Source organism: Suillus subalutaceus, assembly GCF_016647625.1.
Source record: "Suillus subalutaceus strain FC151 chromosome Unknown DFJ58scaffold_281, whole genome shotgun sequence".
NCBI classification, from domain to species: domain Eukaryota; kingdom Fungi; phylum Basidiomycota; class Agaricomycetes; order Boletales; family Suillaceae; genus Suillus; species Suillus subalutaceus.
Window position 1 is genome coordinate 6,848 of NW_024540530.1, and position 22,182 is coordinate 29,029.

General features: G+C 48.1%; 4 protein-coding genes across 4 annotated transcripts; 2 read left to right on the forward strand and 2 right to left on the reverse strand.

Moving 5' to 3' along the window:
* Positions 1 to 5,625: 5,625 nt before the first annotated feature.
* DFJ58DRAFT_871987 (kinase-like domain-containing protein) lies at positions 5,626 to 7,447 on the reverse strand (the record flags this gene model as incomplete). The annotated part of the gene is made up of 12 exons (XM_041394333.1): positions 5,626 to 5,942; positions 5,993 to 6,056; positions 6,105 to 6,320; positions 6,394 to 6,407; positions 6,457 to 6,487; positions 6,542 to 6,721; positions 6,774 to 6,842; positions 6,894 to 7,035; positions 7,086 to 7,159; positions 7,221 to 7,266; positions 7,317 to 7,345; positions 7,406 to 7,447. The coding sequence occupies 12 exons, from the start codon at positions 7,445 to 7,447 to the stop codon at positions 5,626 to 5,628; spliced, it is 1,224 nt and encodes a 407-aa protein (XP_041235586.1).
* Positions 7,448 to 8,501: 1,054 nt separating this feature from the next.
* On the forward strand, positions 8,502 to 10,674 carry DFJ58DRAFT_736613 (uncharacterized protein; the record flags this gene model as incomplete). The annotated part of the gene is made up of 4 exons (XM_041386815.1): positions 8,502 to 8,708; positions 9,651 to 9,779; positions 9,829 to 10,286; positions 10,332 to 10,674. 4 exons carry the CDS (start codon positions 8,502 to 8,504, stop codon positions 10,672 to 10,674), a joined length of 1,137 nt encoding a protein of 378 aa, XP_041235587.1.
* A 3,320-nt stretch (positions 10,675 to 13,994) lies between these two features.
* Positions 13,995 to 17,046, reverse strand: DFJ58DRAFT_642443 (kinase-like domain-containing protein; the record flags this gene model as incomplete). Its single annotated transcript, XM_041381366.1, has 7 exons — positions 13,995 to 14,183; positions 14,240 to 14,485; positions 14,535 to 14,572; positions 14,624 to 14,654; positions 16,605 to 16,784; positions 16,837 to 16,902; positions 16,954 to 17,046. Coding segments are annotated over 7 exons (843 nt in total), but the record flags the coding sequence as incomplete, so codon positions are not given.
* A 3,166-nt stretch (positions 17,047 to 20,212) lies between these two features.
* Positions 20,213 to 21,997, forward strand: DFJ58DRAFT_823860 (PAPA-1-like conserved region-domain-containing protein). Its single transcript, XM_041392136.1, has 7 exons — positions 20,213 to 20,316; positions 20,425 to 20,573; positions 20,628 to 20,754; positions 20,815 to 20,934; positions 21,082 to 21,200; positions 21,317 to 21,764; positions 21,817 to 21,997. Exons 1-6 carry the CDS (start codon positions 20,259 to 20,261, stop codon positions 21,746 to 21,748), a joined length of 1,005 nt encoding a protein of 334 aa, XP_041235589.1. The 5' UTR covers positions 20,213 to 20,258; the 3' UTR covers positions 21,749 to 21,764; positions 21,817 to 21,997.
* The last annotated feature ends 185 nt before the right edge of the window (positions 21,998 to 22,182 follow it).

A 22,182-nucleotide genomic window follows, 5' to 3' on the forward strand; every position in this document is an offset into this window, starting at 1 on the left:
TATTTGGAATTCGTGACACCGCTTCTCTATCGTCCGATCCTCCGGATCTATCCCAAATTCCTTCGGACTATCACGAGTTTGCGGATGTCTTCGACAAGGGAAAGGCTGGTCAGCTTCCTCCACATCGTCCTTATGATCTGAACATAGATCTGGAAGAAGGAACTAGTCCTCCCCTCGGAACTATCTATTCTCTATCCCCGGTCGAGCTTGCAGCCCTCCGGAAGTTTCTTGATGAAAATATTGCCTCTGGACTCCTCCGCTCCTCATCCTCTCCTCACGGAGCTCCGGTCCTATTTGTCAAGAAAAAGGACGGATCCCTCCGCCTTTGTGTGGATTTCCGTGGACTCAACCAGATCACTAAGAAAGACCGATATCCATTACCCCTCATTGCCGACCTATTAGACTCTCCGAGCCGCGCTAAAGTTTATACCAAAATCGACCTCCGATCCGCTTATCATCTCGTCTGGATAGCGGAAGGGGACGAATGGAAGACTGCCTTCCGAATGCGCTATGGCTCCTATGAATGGTTGGTGATGCCGGAAGGTCTCACTAATGTTCCAGCAGCATTCCAGCGCTTTGTCAATAGCGTGTTTGCTGATATGCTGGATGTATGCGTTATCGTATATCTGGACGACATCCTCATCTATTCCCATGACCTTGCGTCCCACAAGCAACACGTCCGAGAAGTACTCCGTCGACTCCGTAAACATCGTCTCTATGCCAAACCCGAAAAATGCGAATTCCATTCCACTTCCGTTGAATATCTCGGATATCTCCTATCTCTGGACGGCTTAACTATGTTGTCCAATAAGATCCAAGCTATTACTGACTGGCCGGAACCTCGGAAAGTCAAGGATATCCAATCCTTCCTCGGATTCGCAAATTTCTATAGACGGTTTATATTCAACTACTCGGATATTGTGGTTCCGTTAACACGGCTTACACGCAAGGATGCTCCGTGGAACTTTTCCGATGAATGTCGGAAATCCTTCGAAGAACTCAAGAAAGCCTTCACTACCGCTCCGGTGCTTACGCACTGGATGCCGGATGTTCCTATAGTTGTGGAAACCGATGCCTCTGACTACGCTATAGCTGGAATACTATCCATAGTATGTCCGGACTCAGAGCTTCGTCCGGTAGCGTTCTACTCTCGAACGCTAACCGCTCCGGAACTTAACTATGACACCCACGATAAGGAACTCCTAGCTATATACGAAGCTTTCCGGACCTGGCGACATTATCTAGAAGGCTCGGCCGAGCCTGTAGATGTTGTCACGGACCACAAGAACCTTGAGTACTTCGCCACTACCAAACTCCTCTCTCGCCGTCAGGCCCGCTGGTCGGAATTCCTCCATCAGTTCAATCTTGTCATCCGCTTCCGTCCCGGAAAACTCGGAGTTAAACCGGATTCCCTTACTAGATGCTGGGACGTCTATCCCAAAGAGGGGGATAAGGACTACGCTCGAGTTAACCCTCATAACTTCCGTCCGGTATTCACGTCCGAACAGTTAGCTTCGTCCCTACGAGCCTCAACCTTAGCAACCCCGGTTCTTAGAGCAGCTGTTCTAATGGATATTGATGACCTTCGGAAAGACATCCTGACCGCACTTCCTAATGACCCTATTGCAACCGACCATCTTCCGGTACCTTCGGATCCGAGATGGACAGTGGACGATAGGGGTTTCCTCCGTTGCGACAACCGTATATATGTCCCAGAATCCGATAACCTTCGACTTCGCGTCCTCCGTAATACTCATGATCACCCCTTATCCGGACATTTTGGTCAAAACCAAACCCTAGACCTCATCCGACGCGAGTATACATGGCCGGGTATACGCACCTATGTTAAGGACTACGTCCGGTCCTGCACTACCTGCACCCGAGCCAAGGTTCCGAGACATAAACCCTACGGATTGCTCAAGCAACTACCCATACCGGAAAAGCCTTGGAATTCCATATCCATGGATTTCATAGAGCAACTTCCGGACTCATCCGGCTTTACAGCCATCCTCGTTATCATAGACCGTTTATCCAAACAAGCAATATTTGTTCCGACTCACGATACCATTACCTCTCCGGATCTCGCTCGTCTATTCCTACTTCATGTGTTTTCCAAGCACGGAGTTCCGTCCCATGTCACCTCGGATCGCGGTACAGAGTTTGTATCCCACTTCTTCCGATCCTTAGGAAAAGCATTGGATATGGTCCTCCACTTCACATCCGGATATCATCCGGAAGGGGATGGACAAACTGAGCATGCCAACCAAACCCTGGAACAATACCTTCGGATATATTGCAATTATCAACAGGACAACTGGTCGGAACTACTTCCCTTAGCAGAATTTGCCTACAATAACGCTCCAAGTGCTACTACCAGAGTATCGCCTTTCTTTGCTAATAAGGGTTATCATCCGAACATATCCGTCCATCCGGAATGCGATCTATCCTCCATCCGCACTCGCGACTATGCTATAGACCTCGACGACCTTCACCAATTCCTTAGAGAAGAAATGGCTCACGCCCAAGAAAGATATCAAGGACCTGCGGACGCTAAACGGAAACCTGCTCCGGATATCAATATTGGAGACCAAGTCTTTGTCAAGGCTAAGTACTTCCGGTCCACTCGTCCGTCTAAGAAACTCTCGGAAAAGAATCTAGGTCCGTTTGAAGTCATATCCCGTCCGGGTACCCATTCCTTTACAATCCGACTTCCCGAATCCATGAAATCCGTCCACCCCGTCTTCCATGTCTCACAGCTAGAACCATCCGTTCTGAACACAATTCCCAATCAGATCCAGCCTCCTCCACCTCCGGTCGAAGTCGACGGAGAACCAGAATATGAGATATCCGAAATCCTAGACTCTAAGCTGGACCGTCGTAGAAGACAATGCCAACTCTTATACCTCGTCCGATGGTCCGGATACGAAGGAACAGACGAAGAGACTTCATGGCTACTAGCCACGGAACTCGGAAACGTGTCCGATCTAGTCTCGGATTTCCACACTGCATATCCAGACAAACACGGTCCTATTGCTATACAATGAATATACAAAGCGGATATACAAGTACATTAGTAGCAGAGAAGGCAGATCCGAAAATCCTCAGCCATCCATCTCCATGTCCCCACCCGATCCGGATCCGGATTCATCAACGTCCTTGTCAGTGGCCTCAGAACGAGCCGCCTCTGTAATCCGGATTCCATTCCAGATCCCCTCAAGAAGGATGGTCTGGAACTCCCTCTGCTGCTCCAAAAACGCCTCCAAGTTAGTATTCATCCGCTCTATAGCAGTCCTACTCCCTTCTGCCGCTCCGATGCTCTGCTGGAGCAATCCGTTGGTTCGAGCCAGTTCCGCTACAATGCTATTAGCGGCCGCGACCCAGGCCTGATCATCATACTCCACTTTCACCTCATCCGCTACTACCGTCTTCATATCCGGATCCGGAGTCGGACTCTGCTGGCGCTTCTTACCCTTGCCTCTCGGAGATGGGTTCTCAGCAGCGCGCTGCCTCTTCTTAGACTTGGAATCCGTAACGGTTCCAGGTCGTCCGGGACAAGGAGCCTTGTCCTTCCGGCACGCGTTACAAGCCTTGATCTATCCGAACGTTAAGAGTCACGGATCCGAAGATTCAAGGACGACTTACCAAGGAATTGCTATCCGCATCGGACCACAGACAGGCCCGACCCTTCTTAGCGCAGCGGGTACAAGCCCCATCCTTATCCGCTGAGATAGCGCGAGACTACGGATCCGATAAGGGACGGATCCGATAGAACAAGTCATAACTCACCATTTCCGCTACTATAGCCCTGCGCCTAGCCTCCTCCGCTTCCCTTCGGACCTCAGCCCGTTCAATCTTCTTAATCCCTGCCAAGCGCTTACGTTCCGCCTCTTCCGCTTGTTGCTTCTGCTTTTCAGCCTCTTCCTCCTTCCGAACCTCGGCCTCAGCAGCAGCCAGCGCGGCCTGGATATCCGCCAGAGTCTGCTTAGCGGTCTTCTTAGAGCCGGATCCGTTATCAGTCATGGTTGAGATAAGCTAGTGGTAGTGAAAAAGTAGGGAAAGGAAGGAACACCCTGCGACGCTTTGGCATCCGTATATCTGTCAGAATCCGAACTCAGCAACTTCTCCCATCAGCTTCTCCATTGTCTCGCACTCATACCATCCGTTCCGGATCGCTGATTCTTGTGCCTCTAGGGATCGGCCCTAAGGGGGGGATACTGTCATATACCATATATCCGGTTACAGATCCGATCCAGATCCGATGAACATATCCGTCGTCCGGTCCACAGATCCGCTTTGATTCTTATTTCATTTCCTGTTCATATAACTCTAACTATCGTTCATCTCCTTTCGGTATTCCTGTACACCGGTATACCGGTTATCCTTTACTTCCGCTTTGCTTATGATCCGCTATGCTTACTGATCCGCTACACTTACGAATCCGCTTTTACTTGTACTTCATTCCCGGTTCATGATTCGTGATCCATCCAACTTACCAATACGCTCCACTTAGACTTTGCTTATACTTTCGTACATAGCCTCGCACCTTTGCTTATTGATCATTCCATTAGCTATCCGTAGTATATAAACCTTTGTATATGCGCTGTAGTAGATCAGTTCGAATATCATCTTAGATTGCACTCATTCCATCTGGACTCTAAGTCCCTCCGTTATCCGTCCGGACTTGAGTACGCTACTCTTGTCTACTCCGAGACTTAGGATAGATTCCTATAGTCTACATATCTGCCTCTGTCTTCGGACAGTCCTCACCCGTTAGTTTCTAGTCCGGATCCGATCCGGATTAGCCATTACTCTATACGTTCGATATCCGGAAGTCTTCACGGATCCATTGCAATACTTATCCGTTGCAATACAAGACTTATCCGTCTCACTAGACGCGATACTTTAGCTCTCTGAAATAAGGGGCAAGACTCGGGAAAGGGGCACAGCGCACGAGCTGAGGCCGAAGCCCTTTGGATCCAATACTACTTGAGTACGGTCTTAACACTTGGTAGTAGTCGAAATCCAGATCTTGAATGTCAGTTATAACGTCATGTGAGTCTTCCGCAATGAGGTTCGGTGATGGAGGTAAACTCGAGGAAAAGACAGTCGGACTTGTATCCGTAGAGTCCAGAAGGTTATCGTAACTGGGATCCTGCTCAGGGACATTGTTCGAGTTTCGGAGACTGTGTCCATTGGTACTAATAGCGGTGATCGGGTTGTTCTGATGCTTCTTACTATATTCCTGGGCCCGTTGTGCATTCAACACATCCGTGTCTTGTTCTTCGTGTCTTCTCCGAGTTCGTGGAGTGACCATAGTAAACTGAAGGACAGTCTTCCCGCATTTCATGCATCGGCAGGGTACAAGTTCCTCCTGATTGAAGGATTTCCTCGGTCAGCGAAGGAGATATCTTCATGGTCCTTACCTTTCTACCCATGGTTCGAAGATTACACGCAATGGTTGAGACAGCTGCACAAGCAAGTTATGGACTTGAGAACTATGATGTTGATGTGACGCGACGGCCTTGTAAACATCACGCGCTCGAAGATATCAAAAACAAATATGTTTTATATAAATGCTAAGTCAAAATATACATGCATGATACCTTAATTAAGCTTGAGCTTATCCTAGGCTCGAGGACAGCGCATAGAATGTTGCCAGGATTTGGTCATAATGAGAGGATTAGAATGAAGTTCTAGCGCCGCCATGATGTGAGTGAAATGTGGGATGAATGTGGTACGAATGTCTAGATTTGTGCCAGATGCGTCCCAGACGTAATCTGCGGTTTTCTGCAGTGAAATAAATAAACTGGCCAGTTCGTATTCCACAAAGGAAGCAGCATCTCCAGTGGAAGGATGAGCCTCAGGCTTGGCTGACCAACATTTCCGCATGAAATCCAAATGCTGGTGGCTAACGGTCACACCGGGTTCGACCCGATATGGCTCTACGTGTTTACAATGAGCATAGAATACCTGTAGAGCATCTGCAAGCCACCAGAAGGGAAGTCTACCCAAGAAGACCTGTACGATGCAAGATTCAGGTGAAACTTGAACAGAGTCTATCATATGTGATTCACATATAGCATAATGCAACCGAGCGAAAATACATCGCTCTGACTGTTTGATTTCGGGAAGTCGCCATCGCCGTCACTGTCATCCGGAATGCTTTCTGGTTCCGGTGAGTCAAACAATTCGGGCGCTGACCACCGGACAGCACCATTCAAAGCCGACTTGTAGTACGATCTGTCACTCTCTGCGAGAACCACCGAGAGACCAAAATCTGCCAAAAATGCATTGTCATCGCAGTCGATCACAATATTTGTCTTCAATCAGAGAGTTAGCAAGGACGCCAAAACATCGAACAGTACATATGCTAGTCAGGTCCCCGTGAATTACTCCCTGTTCATGAACTAGAGGGGATGTCAGAAAGAAAACGTATTCGGAACGGCAATCCCATACAATATCTCAAGCCATCTACAACTTGTTTCAACTAAACGAGGGCATCCATTGAGTAAGGACTTGTGTTTGGCATGATAAATCTCACCAGCTTTAGTTTCTGTTCCATGGTGAGGCTCGTGCACTTCAGGTAACCATCAAGTGTCCCGTTATCCATCCATGTAGAAACAAGAGCAGGCAATGGTCCAAACCCAGAGACTGTGCCGTGAAGAGTGAGAATATGTGCATGGCTCAATTTGATCCACACAGCTACTTCGCGGCGAAGTCTCTACAAGCGGGCTTTCAATGCACTTCACATCACAGAAAAAATACTAGTGTACCTTCTTCGCTTTTTGGACGTTAATTTCATCACTTACTACGTCCGAAATCCTGATAGATTTTACGGCAACCTGTCCAACAGATATTAGTTAGCGAGATTGGCAGGGCAACATCATATGTACCTCAGTAGAGGTTGCTGGATTGGATATCATTGAGCACTTCCAGACATCGGACATGCCACCAGATGATATGGGATGACTGAATTGCCTCCTGATGCATGTAGACGGAATAGCAAATGGGTCCACATCGAAGGCCAATCTGAATCTGTGCCTCGTGTTTTGGCATCTGCAGCTTATGAGGAAATTTGCACTTACAACGGTGCTTCATCAAGTTCATGTGTATCAGGGGTGACCGGCTGTGGTGTAGTAACGGCGTCACCTGCATGTCCCTAGTAAAGAAGTTAGATGAGGTATAAAATAAACAAATAAACTGGCCAGTTCGTATTCCACCAAGGAAGCAGCATCTCCAGTGGAAGGACGAGCCTCAGCTCTGAGTCTGTGCCTCGCGTTTTGACATCTGCAGCTTATGAAGAAATTCGCACTTACGACTGCGCTTCATTTGTACTAGTGATAACCTGATGGCAAGGTCAGCTATTGAATCTATTATCTAATGACTGAGACAACTAATGCCTCACAATTTTTCGACGCTTTCGAAGTACTGACGGGATGTTACCCATGATAATGAGCCTACTATCACTAGTACAGATGGAAGTCTGCAGCGTTGCGCTGAATCAAAGGGTCAGCAGGTTTAAGACCAGCTGGTTGCACCTATTAAATAGTAGAAAGACTCGGAAGCCCCATCATATGATACTGCCGGAGAGTGTGCGGCACCAGTGCTTACATAATTAAATCACATGCAGTGCAGTTGAGAACATTGATGGCATGCCTAAGAGCCAGTTCGGCAACTCGATGTTGGGGCATATTTGCCATGTTGCACATCTGGCACAATGTGAGTTGCACCGGCATGCTCCCGGTGAAGGATCTTCAACTCAGCTGAGGGTGCAGCTGATATATTTGTTGAAGGGAGGAAAATATGAGTGCGATATGTTCGTCCCTTAGGGGAAGCGGAGAAAGCAAATATCCACTGGTCAACTCTAGGGGGAATGCGCAAAGCGCGTCAAAAAGCGGAACTGGGTGAAAGCGGTATGCGAGCGATAGTGAGATGTTAAGATGTGTACTGAGATGCTGATAAGACAACTGATGCGGATATGGCCACTAGAGCTAACTGCTACTAGGGCTTGCGATGATTTATTCAAAACATAATAAAAACTCGGAGATGGTGACTGTCTATGATGGTGGTGGTCCGTGGTAATGTGTGTTGTGTAAAGTAAAAAATGTGTAATGAAAAATGTGTACCAAGTGAAAATAAACATGGTACGATGTTGAAATAAATGATAAATGGAGAAATGCATACCTGGGAACTTGGTTGGACATGGGAAAACACAGTGGGAAGTCAGGCGCCCTATGGCGCTTAGGCGCGGGAAAATTCGCCTAAAGCGCGCGCAAGTCGCGCAAGTGTCGCCTATGTTGCGAAAGTGTCGCCTATGTTGCGCGCGTTGTGCGAACGTCGCGTTTATCGCGCTAGTGTCGCGTTGCATGCATAGTATTGTAGACTCGACCTACAGTGCAATATATGCCATTGTGAGGCTACTCAGGATCGAGTCTCTACACCGGCATATACCTTTGGTCAGTCAGAGCTCGAACCTTCCCTATCTACTGACTAGCACCACAATGGACTGGCTCGACCCTCACCTCTGCAAGCTAGTTTATTCATCGGTCGTCGCTGTTGTATCTATTTGCGGCCAATTTACTACTGTTATAATGGCTACCGAGCCAAACACTGCTACTGTCGTACCAGTACCAGCTGAGCCAAAAGCGCAATGGAATGTAGCAGAGACGAACGCTCTTCTCGATCACCTAGTCAGCAACAAATCCGAGGTTGGGGATGGCGGTTTCAAGCCGTTGTAGAGACTCGATCCTGGGTAGCCTCACAATGGCACATATTGCAACATAGGTCGAGTCTACAGTATCATGCATGTAACACGACACTTGCGCGATAAACACGACGTTCGCGCGACGCGCGCGACTTAGGCGACACTTCCGCGACATAGGCGACACTTGCGCGACTTGCGCGCGCTTTAAGCGAATTTTCCCGCGCCTAAGCGCTATAGGGCGCCTGACTTCCCACTGTGTTTTCCCATGTCCAACCAAGTTCCCAGGTATGCATTTCTCCATTTATCATTTATTTCAACATCGTACCATGTTTATTTTCACTTGGTACACATTTTTCATTACACATTTTTTACTTTACACAACACACATTACCACGGACCACCACCATCATAGACAGTCACCATCTCCGAGTTTTTATTATGTTTTGAATAAATCATCGCAAGCCCTAGTAGCAGTTAGCTCTAGTGGCCATATCCGCATCAGTTGTCTTATCAGCATCTCAGTACACGTCTTAACATCTCACTATCGCTCGCATACCGCTTTCACCCAGTTCCGCTTTTCGACGCGCGACTTTCCCGCGCTTCGCGCGCCTATAGCGCCTTTGTTCCCGCGCTTTCGCCTTATCACGCGCTTTGCGCATTCCCCCTAGAGTTGACCAGTGGATATTTGCTTTCTCCGCTTCCCCTAAGGGACGAATATATCGCACTCATATTTTCCTCCCTTCAACAATTATATCAGCTGCACCCTCAGCTGAGTTGAAGATCCTTCACCGTCTACATTTACCTCAGCAGCAACTGCCCTTGCAAGGGCCGACCTGCTAACTGCAGGCCCTCCAAAGACAAATAAACACTGTAGAAGTAAATGGAACACGGTGAGTGCATTGAGATTCTCTACGTCCCATTCTACTAATATCTACCCCTGTACCAGCTCAGAGGGATATACCGAGAGATCCAAAACTATCACAACGTCTCAGGAGCTCACTGGGATAATACCAGAGGCGCTGGAATCGAAGGAAGGACTGCATTAGAGGTATTCAATAACTACGTCACATCAAGTGTACGTCCCCTGTTCAAAGCTATCTACTGTAATCTAATATATTAAATAGACGTCCCGCGCTTCAATGCAGCCATTTGCCAACAGCGGGTGGATATACTACGACAAACTAGCTGAGATCTTCCCAAATGGCACTGGCGCTCAGGGAACTCACACATTTCATCTGGCTGCTGCTGCAGCTCCAGTACTGGCTGACGATGATGTTGAGCCTGGCGCAGAGCATGTCATCACTACTGCTGCTGCTGCAACCATCATCGCATCAGCTGCCAGTGCCAGTAATAACCCTGTTGCTGCTACCATGGAACTGCCTCGTGATACCAACTTCAATGCTTCTCGTCTTCCCATCTTGCCTCCTTCCACTGTTGCATCCAGTATTGGCACTGGAAAACGCACTCATGATGATGCATCGTGCGACATGGAATCATCAACTCACCTATCCAGCTATCTGTCATTTTCTGGTCCCTTGCCGTCCTCTACCTTGGTATCAGCACCCCCTCCTGCAAAAAAATTGTGATCTGGACGTCACGGTGACAGTGCGGTCGCAATGATGACCAGTGCAGCACGAGGGTTGAAGGTTTCACCTGCCACTGCTGTTGTTGGCATGCAGGGTTCCATCAACCGCATTGGTGACATTCTCGAAAAAGCCGTCACTGCAGCGCCTGTGCCTGCACCACCACTACCACCTCCTCCACCCCCTCCCCCCTTGGTTGCAACCGCTCTTGATCGCGCCATGATCCTTATGCAAACCGAAGACGTGGAGGTGCCTGCAGAGGACTTGGGCCGACTGTTACTAATTTTTACAAGCAATGAGCGGGCGATGGAGATTTATGTGCAAAGCCCACTGGGACCACGCCGCTCTTATATCAAGGCGCTTCTTGAGGCTCATGCAGCGAAGTAGGTATCACTTTCACATCTCATCCCTTACTTGTACAATGTATCTTAGGCTGTATGTTCTGTGATTGTCGCACTGTTTTCTGTCTGCTTTGTTGTTTGTTGTCCCACCATCATTTTCGAGTCCACAATCATGTAGCATTGGGTTCTAATACACGCATAAGAACTATACATGAATATCATTGTTTGCATCTGCACCCTCATCCTCGTCTGCGTTGTCATCACCATCCAGGCCAAGTAAGTCCTCTTCATCTAAGTCATCACCATCTGCTAGTACTCGTTCATGCAAAACTTGCCCATATTGAGCCCACATGTCTTCAGTGATGTTGTCGCGCAAGCGGCTCATTTCAATATCTGCTGTTTCTTCCTCTGGTACCACTGCCTCATGTGGGTCAGTCTCATCCTCAGCCGGATCCCCATCTGAGTTAGTATCTGGGATAGGACCCTCCTGTGGGTCGTGCAGGTGTATAAAGTTGTGAATTGTACATAGAGCAGCTGGAATCTGCGCTTGAATGTTTAAGTTATACCTTGGTGCGAGGATGAGGATGCGGAAGCAATGCTTTAAGACACCGAAGACACGTTCAATGACGTTCCTTGCCATGGCATGGTGAAGATTGAATAGCTCCTCTTTATTGCACGGCCTACCATCAATGTTAGTGTGCGTTCCAAAGAATATGGACTGTCTTACCTTACACTCGCTCATCCCCACTCAGCGAGATGGTAGCGGACATTACGGTATGGTATCAGGAGTCCACGGCGTAGAGGGTAACCAGCATCAGCTAGAAAGTATTTTTCTTGGGAGATCTTAAGGTCTTTGGTAGACGCGTCCTTGAAAACACGTGCATCTGTGGCGGATCCCTCCCAACCGGTAAGGACATAGGTAAAATTCATGTCAAAGTCGCATGCGAACAGGCAGTTTTGAGAGACGAGACCTTTGCGATCACGGTAGGCAGCACGTTCAAGTGCAGGAGGTGTAGCATGGATATGGCTCCCATCAAGCGCCCCAATGGCGTCCTTAAAAAACGGCCAGAATTTGGGATTCTGGTGAATTTTTGCGAGAAACTGCTTCATCTGATGGGAGGTGGACGTATTTTGAATAGAATGGCGGGGTTGATTAGAATTACGAGCATCCTTCGAAAGTATCTAGATATAGCATGACAAATGAGTCCAGTCCATGAAAATATGACACTTACCGAGATATTGTCTCATTGGAACACTGAAATCTTTCACCAATATGCCTGATTGACAGGCCTGTGACAGCGGCATACAGGAAAATGGCGAGTTGCTCCTCTAGAGAGACAAACTTGGAGTCGGAATACCCAAGGGTACGGAGTTCTGATATGAGCTCTGCAAAGACATGGGCATGCACTCCAAGCTCACAACGAATGCGCTCCAGATGACCAGTGAGTAATTCGACCACCCATGCTTCACCAGAAAGCGCTGATGTATGGTAGGGTTGTGGGTCCCTTGGGTACATAGATGCTACAAGACTGCCGGAGGCATGGATGAGAATGCTGAGTAGAAGTACTACATACTGTATGATTTTATGATGAACCTGAGACCGGTTTTGAAGACGAAGCCCTGGAAAGACTTCGGGTAGGGACTCCATAGTACTATGAAGGATTCACAAGCCCAGGGATACAGTCGTCTAACCTAGGATTACATTCAAGCTCCGACTATATGCCGGGAGCATGCCGGTGCAACTCACATTGCGCCAGATGTGCAACATGGCAAATACGCCCCAACATCGAGTTGCCGAACTGGCTCGTAGTGAAATGAAACCGGGAGGCGGTGCATCATGTAAGTGGGAAGCAAGCGCATTCCGAACTAGCGACCACATTTTAAGTTATCACTCGGTCCGCGGAGCAGATGAATTCCGAGATTCGGTTACAGTCCGGGAGCAGGTCAAGCTGCCACATACATGATCAGAGGTGTTCTTCCATCGAGACTTACAATCCATATATCGCTGTGTTCACGACTCACAAGCGACACTCCTAGGCGAATGGAATGCTATCGCCAACCTCATTCACCACCTCCTGTTTTCTCGTCCGACAGCCAAAGACTTTGTACAATCACAAGCTTCACGAGATGGTACAAGTGATATCTGTTACGCACTTCAAACTCGCTCACACTATCAGCTCTCGTCATACGACATAGTACACCGTTAGCATCTGAGACCAATGTGCATCCACTGCAACTTGACTTGAACTATCTATCGGCCGCTCTAATTAGCAGTTCGTCTAAGTATAACGGACCGGTGTTTGACAACAAGGCAGTATTCACTGAGTCTGATAATGACGTAGGTTACGAGTCTAATAATGACGCTGATACAGTGACTATTCTACACATATCTGAAGCCTATTCAAACCATCAGCCGCTCCAGCCCTATAATCACTCACATACGACGGCGTCACCAAACCACCCACACTCACTACTCTCGTCCTTCAGCCTATCCTATGCACACTCAAATCCTTCACTACCGTATCCGCTCTTCCATCCTCAAGTGCTTGCGTTGACTCATGCGCGTCGAGAAATGATTTCGCAGAAGAACCACAATGGCCTCCATGATAAATCGATGGAAGGACTAGTTCTGCGCAGGCCGACGACGAACAAGATAAAATCCACAGCATCCTATCAGAATTTTGTCTGTTTCGACATCAGAACGTTGCCCTTGAGGACTTTGTCCTTGGGACCCTTGTGCCCCCGCTACAGCTTGTACTTGCCGCGTTGAGCTGTCGACATTGTTGCTATTCGTACGTTGCATAGCTGCAGCTGCTTCCGCGTCGGTTTCAGGGGCAATGGCATATCGCTGCAAAATAATGTGAGTGTTATCACAAAGGCCCGTAGTGATGACAAGCGACTCACATCTTCCATACTGCAAGGATCAACATCCACGGGACGCCTGGAGATTCTCACAGGAAATAAGCTGACATTCAAACGCCGGGGCGGGAGGCGAATTGATAGGGACGCATTTGTAGGTCGAGTGTTGGAGCGCAGGAAACCGAACAAATTGCGCGGATCAAGCGGAGATGATGGGTCTGCTGAGCGACGAGGCGTACGGTTCGTGTCATCATCCTGGAAGTTGTTGCCCTGTCTCAGTGTCAGACCTGGCAAGAGCTCAAAAAGGATATAAAACTGGACTCACATAGCCACTATTGTTGCTTTGCTGTCCAGGCGCGAAAAAGGTCTAATGAGATAAATGAGCGAAGGATCAGATTGTTCGCAATTGACTAGCGCACATTTCTAAATCGAGCTGCACGTCCCTGGTAAAGAAGTTAGATGAGGTATAAATAAATAAATAAAACTGGCCAGTTCGTATGCCACAAAGGACGCAGCATCCCCAGTGGAAGGACGATCCTCGGGCTTGGCTGACCAACATTTCCGCATGAAATCCAAATGCCGGGGGTTGACGATCACACTGGGTTCGACCCGATATGGCTCTATGCGGTCGAACTGAGCTCTGAATACCAGTTGAACATCTCCAAGCCACCAGAAGGGAAGTCTACCCGAGAAGACCTGTACGATGCAAGATTCAGGTGAAACTTGAACAGAGTCTAGCATACGCGACTCACATGTAGCATGATGCAACCGAGTGAAAATACATCACTCTGACTGTTCGGTTTTGGTAAGTCAGCATCGCTGTTACTGCCATCCGGAATGCTTTCTGATTCCAGTGGAATGATCAATTCGGGCGCCGACCACCGGACAGCGCCTTTCGAATACGACTGGTAGTACGATCTGTCACCCTCTGCGAGAGCCAACGACAGACCAAAATCTGCCAAAAATGCATTACCATCGCGGTCGATCACAACATTCGTCTTCAATTATAGAGTTAGTAAGGACACCGAAGCATCGAAGAGTACATACACTGGTCAGGTCCCCGTGAATTACTTCATGTTCATGAACTAGAGAGGTTGTCAGAGAGAAAACGTGTATTCCGAACGGCGATCCCATACGATATCCTAAGCCATCTACTACCTGTTTCAACTAAACAAGGGCATCTATTGAGTAAGGACTCATATTTGGCATGATAAATCTCACCAGCTCCAGTTTCTGTTCCATGGTGAGGGTGAGGCCGATGCGCTCCAGGTAACCATCAAGTGCCTCATTGTGCATCCATGTAGAAACAAGGGCAGGTAATGGTCCAAAACCGGAGACCGTGCCGTGAAGAGCGACAATATGCGCATGCCTCAGTTTGATCCACACGGCTACTTCGCGACGAAGTCTCTGAGTGGGTATTCAATGCACTGCACATTACGGAATAAATGCTAGCATACTTTCTTCGCTTTTTGGATAGCATCTTCATTGTGTATAGCCGCAGTCTTAATGGTTTTGACAGCAACCTGTCCAACAGATATTAGTCGGCGAGATTCGCAGAGCAATATCATATATACCTCAGTAGATGTCGCTGGAGTTGCTGGATCGATGGTCATTAAGCACTTCCAGATATCGCCCAAGCCACCAGATGATGTGGGATGATCTGATTGCTTCCTGATGGATGTAGAGGGAATGGCATATGGGTCCACATCGAGGGCCACTCTAAGTCCGTGCCTCATGTTTTGATATCTGCAGTTTATGAGGAAATTTGCACTTACGGCTGCACTTCATTTGTACCAGGGGTAACCGACTGTGGTATAGTCACGGCGCCACTGTTATCTCGTGAGGGAAGCGACTTATAACCCAGAGCCGCGTGAAATACTTACGGTGCAACATTTTCATCCACTGTCTTGGATGATATAGGAAGATCGAACTGCACATCGACTTGCAGTGCAGGTATTTGAATTGATGCATCTCTGTAGCCTGCATGTTCAGTGCTATCCATAATGATATAGTAATTAGACATACGGCTGGAGAGTAGTGATATCGGATGCTGGGACTGGCTGAACTTGCGGTGATCTTTGAAGCTGAAGCGATGCATCCCTGTAGCCCGCATGTTCAGTGCTATCCATCATGACATGGTGATCAGACATACGGCTGCATAGTGATACTGGATACTGGCGCTGGTACGACTGGTATCGTCAACAGGCGGCTATCATGGCATGAGTGACCATTTATTCACGATCCTCGGTTGAAAACTCACGTTGCGGAATCTTCGGAGGCGGCAGTGTTGTCTACAGAATTAACCGGCTGTAGTATAGTCACGGCGCCACTTGCACGCCCCTGGTAAAGAAGTTAGATGGGGTATAAATAAACAAATAAACTGGCCAATTCGTATTCCACAAAGGAAGCAGCATCCCAAGTAAAAGGACGATCTTCAGGCTTGGCTGACCAACATTTCCGCATGAAATCTAAATGCTGGTGGCTAACGGTCACGCTGGGTTCGACCCGATATGGCTCCACGTGCTTGAGCTGAGCACTGAATATCTGTCGAACATGTTTAAGCCACCAGAAGGGAGGTCTACCCGAGAAAACCTGTACGATGCAAGATTCATGTGAAACTCGAACAGGGTCTAGCATACGTGACTCACATATAGCATGATGCAACCGAGCGAAAATACATCGCTCTGACTGTTCGGTTTCAGGAAGTCGACATCGCTGTCATTGTCATCCGGAATGCTTTCTGGATCTGGTGAGCTGGTCAATTCTGGCGCTAACCACCGGATAGCGCCATTTGAATAAGAATTGTAGAAGGATCTGTCACTCTCTGCGACAATCATCGAGAGACCGAAATCTGCCAAAAATGCATTGCCATCGCGGTCGATCACAACATTTGTCTTCAATTATAGAGTCAGTAAGAACTTCAAAGCGTCGAAGAGTACATACGCTGGTCAGGTCCCCGTGGATCACTCCCTGTTCATGAACTAGAGAGTTTGTCAGAGAGAAAACCTGTATTCGGAACGGTGATCCCATACGATATCTCAAGCCATCCACCACCTGTTTCAACTAAACAAGGGCATCTATTGAGTAAGGACTCATATTTGGCATGATAAATCTCACCAGCTTTAGTTTCTGTTCCATGGTGAGGCTCGTGCGCTTCACGTAACCATCAAGTGCTCCATTGTGCATCCATGTAGAAACAAGGGCAGGCAATGGTCCAAAATCAGAGACCGTGCCGTGAAGAATGAGAACATGCGCATGCCTCAGTTTGAGCCACACGGCTACTTCGTGGCGAAGTCTCTGCGAGCGGGCATTCAATGCTCTTCACATTACGGAATAAATGTTAGCATACCTTCTTCGCTTTTTGAACGGCTTCTTTATTGAGTATGTCCGTTATCCTGATAGTTTTGACAGCAACCTGTCCAACAGATATTAGTCGGCGAGATTCGCAGGGTAACATCATATATACCTCAGTGGAGGTTGCTGGATCGATGGTCATCGAGCACCTCCAGATATCGCCCAAGCCACCAGATGATGCGGGATAATCTGATTGCTTCCTGATGGATGTAGACGGAATGGTAAACGGGTCCGCATCGAAGGCCACACTCAATCTGTGCCTCGTATTTTGATATCTGCAGTTTATGAGGAAAGTTGCACTTACGACGGTGCTTCATGTGTATCAGGGGTAACCGGCTGTAGTATAGTCATGGCACCGCTTGCACGTCTCTGGTAAAGAAGTTAGATGAGGTATAAAATAAATAAATAAACTGGCCAGTTCGTATTCCACAAAGGAAGCAGCATCCCCAGTGGAAGGACGATCCTCAGGCTTGGCTGACCAACATTTCCGCATGAAATCTAAATGCTGGTGGCTAACGGTCACACTTGGTTCGAGCTGATATGGCTCTACGCGCTTGAACCGAGCACTGAATAGCTGTCGAACATTTCTAAGCCACCAGAAGGGAGGTCTACCCGAGAAGACCTGTACGATACAATATTCAGGTGAAACTCGAACAGGGTCTAGCATACGTGACTCACATGTAGCATGATGCAACCGAGCGAAAATACATCGCTCTGACTGTTCGGTTTCAGGAAGTCGAGATCGCCGCGAGTGTTGTCCAGATTGCTTTCTGGTTCCAGTGAGCCAATCAACTCGGGCGCTAACCACCGGATAGCGCTACTCGAATACGAGTTGTAGTACGCTCTGTCATTCTCTGCGAGAGCCACCGAGAGACCGAAATCTGCCAAAAGTGCATTGCCATCGTGGTCGATCACAACATTTGTCTTCAATTATAGAGTTAGTAAGGACTCTGAAGTATCGAAGAGCACATACGCTGGTCAGGTCCCCGTGAATTACTTCATGTTCATGAACTAGAGAGGTTGTCAGAGAGAAAACGTGTATTCGGAACGGCGACCCCATACGATATCTCAAGCCATCCACCACTTGTTTCAACTAAATAAGGGCATCCATTGAGTAGGGACTTATGTTTGGCATTATAAATCTCACCAGCTTTAGTTTCTGTTCCATAGTGAGGCTCGTGCGCTCCAGGTAGCCATCAAGTGCCCCATTATGCATCCATTTAGAAACAAGAGCAGGCAGTTGACCAAAACCGGAGACCGTGCCGTAAAGAATGAGAACATGCGCATGCCTCAATCTGATCCACACGGCTACTTCACGACGAAGTCTCTGCGAGCGGGCATTCAATGCACTTCATATCACGGAATAAATATTAGCATACCTTCTTCGCTCTTTGGATAGCTAGTTCATTACGTATGTCCGCTATCCTTATAGTTTTGACAGCAACCTGTCCAACAAATATTAGTCGGCGAGATTTGCAGGGTAGCATCATATGAACCTCGGTAGAGGTCGCTGGATCGGTGGTCATTGAGCACCTCCAGATATCGCCCAAGTTACCAGATGACGTCGGATAATCTGATTGCTTGTTGATGGATGTAGACGGAATGGCAAATGGGTCCGCATCGAAGGCCACTCTGAGTCCGTGCCTCGTGTTTTGATATATGCAGTTTATGAGGAAATTTGCACTTACGGCTGCGCTTCATGTGTACCATGGGGAACCGGCTGTAGTACAGTCACAGCGCCACTGTTATCTCTCGAGGAAGTATCTTATAACCCAGAGCCTCGTGAAATACTTACGGTACAAGATTTTCACGCACGGTGTTGGGTGCCTGGACTAGCGGTGATATTTGAAACGATGCATCTCTATGGCCCGCATGTTCAGTGCTATCCATCACGATATGATGATCGGACATACGGCTCCATAGTGATACTGGATACTGGCACTTGTACGACTGGTCTCGTCAACGGGCGGCTGTCGTGGCATGAGAAATCATTTCTTCATGATCCTCGGTTGAAAGCTCACATTGCAGAATCTGCGGAGGCGGGAGTATTATCTACAGAATTGTTGTTGCCACTTTTGATCTGTCAATGTGATGGCAAAGTCAGTGATTGAATCTAATGACCGAGACAATTAATGCCTCACAATATGACTCTGCCGCTGAGGCCTTGAAGATACTTTTACTGACGAGATGTTACCCATGCCAGTAATGAGCCTGCTGTTAGTACAAATGGACGTCTGCAGCGTTGCGCTGAATCGAATGGTCAACAGGAGTGAGCAGGTTTAAAAACAGCTGATTGCGCGTATTAAATAGTACTATAAAGCCTTCATACCCACTAACTAAATTTGCAAAGCGCCTGAGTACTTGAGTGATCCAAGAACGGCCGAAAGCATTAATGAATGCCCAAACTGCATTGCTTCTATGCTAGTGCCCTGCAGCTGCCACGTTGGTGTAATCATGGATGGCGTCCGAATCCAAACCTCATCATGATCTTAGATCTAGTCACTAGTACTTATGGTTAGTTCTGTCCTGCAGTACTTATCTTCGGTTGATTCTGGGAGGCCTGTAGTGGATTTCGTGAATTGAATTGGACCGCAATTGCAGGTGACCGGAGCCGGTGAGGCCTTGAGGTTCAAGCGAGGTTGTACTGTGAGAAATCGTGGCGTCTATCTTTATGGCTTGTATGCATGTCGTTCTGGGCGCAAGCGACACTACCTGAGCGCGAGGCAAAAACGTTTCGAGATCTTGACGAAAGGAGTAAAAAGACAAGTCTGACTTGAACTCAGGACACATTGTTTACATCACTTACTAGTGGGAAGATGTAGCGTTTTTTTTTGGTTGAATACGTAGCACGGACGTCATTATTTGCTGGAGAGTACGTAGTGGTAGTGAGATGAAACCAGGAGGCGGTGCATGTAAGTGGGAAGCAAATAAGTTGGACCCGACCATATGCATGATGCTTGATGAAGTGAACTGTTGTGCATCATGCATCATCACATTCCGAACCAGCGACCGCATTTTGAGCTATCACTCGGAGGTTGCGGAGATTGAAGCTAGCCTGTGTTGGTATAATGCACAAGGATTGCAACGCCGGAGTTCTAAGATGTCAGAGGCTTCTTCAGATGACAATAAAGTGCTATCGGCAGGTGCAATCTCAGGTATATGGGATTGTCGAGATTCGGTTACAGTGGAGCAGGGTCAAGCTGCCACCTGTGGTCCTTCGATCGAGACCTACAATCAAGTTATCGCTGTGCTGACGACTCACGAGTTCCTCTAAGCGACACTCCCAGACGAATGGAATGAGTTGAGCATGCCATCACGTAATGGGTGGTCAATTGAGAAATTCAAATTGAACGATGTCACTGCTTGTATGTCCTGTGTAAGGTATCTGGGTTTCAAATTTCTTCAGATCAATGCAACATGAGGAGAGTCGTCAGAAGCGTGTCCAACGACGATGACGACGAATACAACGGTTCAGGTCTGTCCAAGTTATTCATGACCGTCTTTCTCCCGCTTTCCCGCTCCCACACCTCGACTAAATATAAATATATTGTGTCTGCTCGCTGACTATTACTATTACAAGCAGATATGCAAATGTCGGATTCGGGCTCTGACGCGGAGATGGAGATCGATGAGGTGAATCAGAAGCTTCAGGATGAAAATGATGAGAATGAAGGGGAGGAGGAGAAATTAGAGCCTGAGGAGGAGGAAGAGGAAGCTGAAGCTGAACAAGAGGTGTGTTGATATCATTTACTTCTGGTTATTAGCATACTGATTCTATGCGCTCAGGATGCTCCGGAGTCTGAGGAGGTTTCTCCTCCTCCGTCTCCGCCCAAGCAGCCTCGTCTTAAGATCAAACTCAAGCTACCGAGCGTGCCTAGCACTGAAGATACTGGATCGCGTGGGCGTTCTGGTGGTGTGTTCTGCGTGGTCTCTCCTCGCGCGCGCGACTGATTGCTGGGCTTATGACGCGTAGATATCGACGTAGAGTCAGAAGATGAAGATGACGAAGGGGAGGCGGTGGGTTCTACGCGCCCGATGACTTCCCGCCAGGCGGTTCTTGCGAGTGTTGTAGGCTCTTCGCATGTATCTCTATGTATGCTCCCTTCTTGTCTCCTTTATTCTCCCTTCGAGTTCCTAAAGCTTGTCATTTCTCTGACGGGTTGTTATGTTCGCATCCCATATATTGCCATTTTTACACATTTTGTTTTCCTTCCCGCCGAACGCTAACCTTCATTGACAGCCACTGGCGAATCCTCTCGAAAGAAGAAACAGCTCACAGAGAGCGAGCTCGCACTTCGACGCGAAGAGACGGCACGAAAACGTCGCAATCTCACCGAGAAAAAGCTCGAGGACGAGAAGGTTCGTCGGATATATTTACTACATGTAGGAGGGCACTGAACATTTTTCGTCACTTCACGCGCCATATCCGGCATTCTATCTGTCATCCCCTACTATGTACGACTCCACCTCTGCAGGCAGAGACTATCAACCGCCTCCTCAAAAAGCAGTCCAAGTCTAAAGCCAAGCGCAGCGCGCTTTCCACCGCAGAGGCCAGTGCATCCGAAGGTGAGCGTGAGGTCGAGCAGGAGGAGAAGGAGGTCGTCCTACCGACTACTTGGCGGTGGGTGTCCAGCACACGACCATTGGCGGATTCGTCTACTATGTCACAGGAGGATGTTGCTCAGGGCAAGATGCACCTCACATTAGGCGTGCCCATCTCTGTCCTTTCCGGCACTTTGCTGGCGCCACAGCCACCTCTGCCGAAGGAGAAACCACAGTGTGACGTTCCTGGATGCACGGAAACACGAAAATACCGCCTCGTACGCGACTGGGTCCGCGGGGCATGTGGTCTGACGCATCTAAAGGTTCTGGAGGTAGAGGCGGGTACGAGGATGGAGGTCGCGTGATCAGGAGCTTTGGGAGGTCCGTACATTTCATATTCTAACATGTCGCTTTAGCACTCACAATTTCCAAGGTGTAGATCGTCGTCATTTGCAACTTGCTCTCGTTAAGCTTACTCACTTGTATTATGAATTAATGGCGCTTTCTCTTAGTTTGTATGACTTTGTAGGCGTTGAAGTTTTGCAACGTGGTTGTCTCTTAGTGGAAATTATCATCCCGTGGAAATCCTCGGAGGTCTCGTTGATCGGACATATGAACTGTCCAAAAATGACTTTGCTCGACCTCCAGGAAGCGAACAGTTATTAACCGGGGAATATCACATGGCTGAAGTCTAATACCGTCCCCTCTTGTCCGAATTTGTGAATTGATTGACTGCATGGTACCTTGTTACTCGTCCGGTTCCAGGAAGCTGCGTCACTTCAAGGTACGATGAAATCGC